Genomic DNA, 6,185 nt, shown 5'->3' with positions numbered 1-6,185 from the left:
TTTCACTTATTTGTGGAACATAAGGAATAACATGGAGGACATTAGAAGAAGGAAGGGAAGAATGGGCGGGGGGAATTGGAGGGAGAGATGAACCATGAGGGACTATGGACCTGAGAAACAAAGAGGGTTTTAGAAGGGAGGGGGGAGGGGGCATTGGTTAGCCCGGTGATGGGTATTAAGGAGGGCACGTACTGCATGGAGCACTGGGTGTTATATGAAAACAATGGATCGTGGATCACTACATCAAAAACTAATGATGTATTGTATGGTGACTAACATAATAAAATTAAAAAAAAAAAAAGATATTTACAGTTGAAACTGCCCCCAAAAAAAGAATCCCCTCTTCTTATAGAAGGAAATGAGGAACAAGTTACTTCCTTCTGTAAAGATAGCTGCTGGCAACCCCAGCTTCTTGTAACAAGTAAACATTTGTTATTTTGGAGAGTGGGTGCATTTCTAGGCATGCATGGAAATTTTTTTTTTTTTTTTAAAGATTTTATTTATTTATTTGAGAGAGAGAATGAGACAGAGAGAGAGAGCATGAGATGGGGGAGGATCAGAGGGAGAAGCAGACTCCCTGCCGAGCAGGAAGCCCAATGCGGGACTCGATCCCGGGACTCCAGGATCATGACCTGAGCCGAAGGCAGTCGCTTAACCAACTGAGCCACCCAGGTACCCGGCATGCATGGAAATATTGAGAAATATCCTGTCTATTTAAAACTAATGTTTTGTTTCCAGGGAAATCTTCCTCCAGGATATAAGATCACCCTAATCGATATAGGACTTGTTATTGAATATCTTATGGGAGGAACCTATAGATGCACCTACACTCGGAAACGTTTTCGATTAATATATAATAGTCTTGGTGGAAATAATCGGGTATGTAATATTTTTGGGGAAGACTATATATGTCTTTTGTATTGTACACTTTATAAGTTAAGAATTCATAAAAACTCATATACTTTAAAAGTTTAAAATTACTTATTTTTTATATTAGAATAGTGAAAGTAGCATTGTCTTAAAAATACAATATTTTCATCTGTAAGAGTACATAGAGATATTTTGTAATTGAAATCCAAAACAGATCATTATTTTCTGTGTGTGTACAAACACATTTGTACGTATGTATGAATTCTTGAATTTTTATGACTTATCAGTGTATTTAAATCTGTAAAAACTAATAAGCTTTCATTTTCAGAGGTCTGGCCGAAATACCTCCAGCAGCACTCCTCAGCTGCGCAAGAGTCATGAATCTTTTGGCAATAGGGCAGATAAAAAGGAAAAAATGAGGCACAATCATTTCATTAAAACAGCACAGCCCTATCGACCAAAGGTATGTTTCCATAAATTTTAACCTTTTCTGAATTTTGTTCTAATTTACTAGTATTTATGAAACAGAAAACTACTTGTTTTAGCAAGAATGAACTTTTGTTTGTAGACACATCTTTGATTTTTCATTTTCCCATATACAAATGAGTTAACGATTCTGTAAAGTTTTTTATATTTAGTTATGATAAAAATTTTTCAATGTTTTGATAAATACTAAACTGCCTCCTTCTATTCCACTGTAACTGATTAACAGCGTGCAAGATAAGTATTTTAGACACACTTTTCTTCCATTAAAGTTATGTTTTATCAGATATTAGTTGAAATATTTAAGTCCTTCCTTTAATTTTGGAAAACTTTTTATTACAATGATTTTTTTTTTTTTTTAGAAATACCATTTCTATAAAACCTGAGCTATAATAAAATAAAGTACGTAAAATTTATAAATTTATACCATTTTGATTTGTGCAGTCTATATGAAGTTGAAGAATAGTGTAGAGATTTTATAAAAATTCTCACATTAATGTCATATGGCCTTATTATAATCAATCTTAGACATTTGTTTTCCATTGAAGATTGATACAGCTGTGGAAGAAGGAAAGAAGAAGAGAGCCAAAGATGAAATTGTAGATATTGATGATCCAGAAACCAAGCGCTTTCCTTATCCACTTAATGAACTGTTAATTTGGGCTTGCCTTATGAAGAGACAGGTCATGGCCCGTTTTTTATGGCAGCATGGTGAAGAATCAATGGCTAAAGCATTAGTTGCCTGTAAGATCTATCGTTCAATGGCATATGAAGCAAAGCAGAGTGACCTTGTAGATGATACTTCAGAAGAATTGAAACAGTATTCTAAGTAAGTTATATTTTATCATTTCAAACATTTAAGAAATACAACAAGATCATGTTTAAGTGGAGGTTATAGTGTCATGCAATAAATCTGTATATATACGTATAATTTTATTGGCACAATTAAAATGTATTAGGTACTTTTATTTTTTTTATTGAGAGGGAGATAGAGAATCTTAAGCAGCCTCCTTTCTGGGGTGTCGACTTAGAGGGCGAGTCTCAGGCTTGATCTTCCAACCCTGAGATCATGACCTGAGCCAAAATCAGGAGTTGGTAGCTTAACTGACTGAGCCACCCAGGCACCCCAAAATGTATTAGGTACTTCTTAAAATTCAGAAGGAAACTTTCCTGTTTATGCACATAAAAAGAGGTTATTGTTTCCAACTCAAGAGTTAAATATTTTGGCAAGAAAGAAGAAATGCCAGAAGTCAGTTTAATAATTGCACATACTAGCAATTAATTAGATTAGGAAAAGTTCCATTTGGAGTGGTAAGGAGAAGAAAAAAATAAGGTTTTGAGCTGTGTTCTAAGGAAATGAATTGAATTCAACTGGAAGGGCATTTCAGAAGGTGGAACTACATACATGGAAGAGTAAAACAGTTCACAGAAGTTTACATTTAGGGTAATAATGACTATCAAGCTGGAAAGATAGTTTGTAGGAAACCTTATGATAGAAAATAGGACTTAGCTGTCCTAAAATGGGCTGTCTTTGGAAGAGAGTAAATGTTATTAGTGAAAATAAGCAGGGATCTTATGATCACTTACTCTGGGGATCTAAGATTCAGATGTTTTTCATGATTAGGTTAGTCCCTATTCACATTATTCTTTCTACTGGGTACCAAACCTTTTTTATGTTTTTTTTTTTTAAGATTTTATTTATTTATTTGAGAGAGAGACAGAGATAGCAATAGAGATAGCGAGAGAGAACACAAGTGGGAAAGAGAGGGAGAAGCAGGCTTCCCGCTGAGCAGGGAGCCCGATGACCTGGGAGCCCGATGACCCGGGGCTGGATCCCAGGACCCTGGGATCATGACCCGAACCTGAGGCAGATACTTAACCACCTGAGCCACCTGGGCACCCCTATGTTTGAAATATGATATAGGTAAGAGTTTTTGTACAGAGCAGCTGAACATTGTCAATTTGGGTTTCCTGTGAGACTGGAGTTTTATTTCCAAGACCAGTGGAAAATGCTCTGGAGTCACCTTCTCAGACTTGTTCTTCATGTGACATATTTTAATATTTTGTTATATCTGCTTAGTAATAGATATCTGGAAACAGCTGTTATGATTCTAATGCCTTATAATTCCCTGAGTGTGTGTTAAAATATTAAATATAAATGTTGTTATATTAAATATAAAATGTTATGAAATTATATAAGAATAGTGTCTTAAACTGCAGTTTGGTAATGTGAATGTTTTGGCCTTTATCTTTTGATAGTGATTTTGGTCAACTCGCAGTTGAATTACTAGAACAATCCTTCAGACAGGATGAAACCATGGCTATGAAATTGCTCACTTATGAACTGAAAAACTGGAGTAATTCCACCTGCCTCAAGTTAGCAGTTTCTTCAAGACTTAGACCTTTTGTAGCTCACACCTGTACACAAATGTTGTTATCTGATATGTGGATGGGAAGGCTGAATATGAGGAAAAATTCCTGGTACAAGGTATACCTTAGAAACAGTTATATCTAGTATGTGATTAGATAAAAAGAACAGAGGGATTAGCCCAGATATATAGTAAAATGCCTTGATTTATGAGGGTGGTGGGGCTGGCAGTGTTGGCATTTTATCTCAAGGGGCATGAAATGGCCTCTTCTTTCCTTCTGTTCTTCACTCTGAATCCTTTTCAGGTATGGTGTATAATTATTGCCCCTCTCTAAGCCAGAAGCATGAGGGCAACAAAGGAAGTATTGGTGTTTACAGCGTGAGCAGCAATGAAAAAAGTTCCTTCTTTATGAAAAGATGATTTCCAAATTCTAAAATTGAGAACCTGTCTACTAACTTAATAATTTGTTACTTTTTTCTTAAATAATTACATGAAGTATATTGGATATACCTAGTTTTTATGGTTAAGAATTTGGATAAAATGTTGGCTGATACTTTTGGTTTCATCATAGTGAGAGATACTACTTTAAACTTTCCTTTTCATTATCTTATATCTTAAATAAGGTACAGAGATGTAGAAGGCAGAAATCAGGCAAGTGGTTTAACCATTGTAAGTAGATAACAAATACTGATCATCTAATAATAATGGTGAAAGATTAACCAATAGAAACCCTGATACACAATTATAATTTTTTTGTGCTTTAGGATTGTGCAGGTAATAACGTAAAATTTTACAAATAAATCTGTTTATAGAGGCACAAGCTGAGTAATCATGTTACGACATGGAACAGTTGCAAAGAGTTTTAGGATAAAATTATGCACATAACAACTTCATAAGGCTTGAATTTTATTTAAACAAAAATGTATTTTCTGAACAAATAATTAGTAAATCTTTTCTGTATCCTCATATCATAGTACCCAAATGTTTTGTTACTCCTTAAAACAATTCAACCTGGGCCTCTTTAAATATAATAATCAAGTATAAAAATGAAGTTTCTGGTTTTTCCCCTATACTAACAGGGGCAGATTGGCTAACTAATAATCAAGATATTTAATACCTTTTTATTCTTTTTATTCTTGAAGGTAATTAATTTTAAAATATAAACTTACGTGTTTCTAAAATTTTTAGGTCATATTAAGCATTTTAGTTCCACCTGCCATATTAATGCTAGAATATAAAACAAAGGCTGAGATGTCTCATATTCCACAATCTCAAGATGCCCATCAAATGACAATGGAAGATAGTGAAAACAACTTTCAAAACATAGCAGAAGAGATTCCCATGGTAAGGAGGAAAAATATTTTTAAGTAAATATAAACATTTTGTGAATAAATAATATGATAAGTGTTATTTTTATTTTAGGAAGTGTTTAAAGAAGTAAGAATATTGGACAGTAATGAAGGAAAGAATGAAATGGAGATACAAATAAAATCAAAAAAACTTCCCATTACAAGAAAGTTTTATGCCTTTTATCATGCGCCAATTGTAAAATTCTGGTTTAATACGGTATGTTGTATGTTTTCTAAGTTGTATGAGCAGAATGTTTTTAAAGTATAAGCTTTAAGGTACCTTTGGTCTAAAGTCTGTATTTATCTTGATATAACTTAGATCACTGACAAGCCATTTTCCACTTAAAAGAGCATAAATTTAACTTAGTTTTATTCCATTTGCCATCATATAGAATGATAAATGCTAACAAATCTTAATTTTGATTGGAACTAGAAATAGACTAAACAAAAATGTAGTAACCATGTGTCTTTGTAAGCAGGTATCAAATACAAATCAGATCTACCAAAAACATTCCTAAAGATTAACCAGAATAGACATGGATATATCTTTGTGCTTTAGGATTTTGCAGAGAATGTGTAAAATTTTTGAAATGAACCTTTCTGCAGTGTTAATTTGAAGGTAAAAAGTAATCTAGATCATTCATACAGTTTATCAGTGCTTATATCCTTAATCATATTATGGTATATGTTTTATTATCTGACACATAATTGGCTTTTCTCTTGCTTTGTGGAAGAACAGTTTTTTTCTCCCAGATCAAAGAGTATTATAGTCCATGGGGGATGGACTCACTTCAAGAAACAGATGAGATTAGCCTCAACTTTTTTTTAAAGATTTTTTTTTAAATTAATTAATTAATTTATTTATTTTGAGAGAGAGAGAGAGAGAGAGAAACAGCATGAGAGGGGATAGGGTCAGAGGGAGAAGCAGGCTCTCCGACGAGCCGGGAGCCCGATGTGGGACTCGATCCCAGGACTCCGGGATCATGACCTGAGCCGAAGGCAGTCGCCCAACCAACTGAGCCACCCAGGCGCCCTAGCCTCAGCTTTTAACCATGGGTTGAATGAATGAGTTTTTATTCCCCTTTCCAGAAAAATTCTTTTTTTTTTTTTTTTT

General features: G+C 34.1%; 1 protein-coding gene across 1 annotated transcript in view; it reads left to right on the top strand.

Annotated features, from left to right (window-relative positions):
• The first annotated feature begins 681 nt into the window (after positions 1–681).
• TRPM7 (transient receptor potential cation channel subfamily M member 7) overlaps positions 682–6,185 on the top strand; it is a 30,042-nt gene continuing 24,538 nt past the window's right edge. The window contains exons 1-6 of the mRNA XM_081831071.1: positions 682–879; positions 1,199–1,333; positions 1,902–2,182; positions 3,613–3,841; positions 4,911–5,066; positions 5,145–5,288. Coding sequence (XP_081687197.1) covers positions 682–879; positions 1,199–1,333; positions 1,902–2,182; positions 3,613–3,841; positions 4,911–5,066; positions 5,145–5,288 — 1,143 coding nt within the window. The remainder of the gene's footprint in view (positions 880–1,198; positions 1,334–1,901; positions 2,183–3,612; positions 3,842–4,910; positions 5,067–5,144; positions 5,289–6,185) is intronic.

This window comes from Leptonychotes weddellii, chromosome 9, assembly GCF_054177405.1.
Source record: "Leptonychotes weddellii isolate Sample4059 chromosome 9, ASM5417740v2, whole genome shotgun sequence".
Taxonomy (NCBI): domain Eukaryota; kingdom Metazoa; phylum Chordata; class Mammalia; order Carnivora; family Phocidae; genus Leptonychotes; species Leptonychotes weddellii.
The sequence above is the reverse complement of the archived record's forward strand: the minus strand, read 5'-3'. Positions and strand labels throughout refer to the sequence as shown.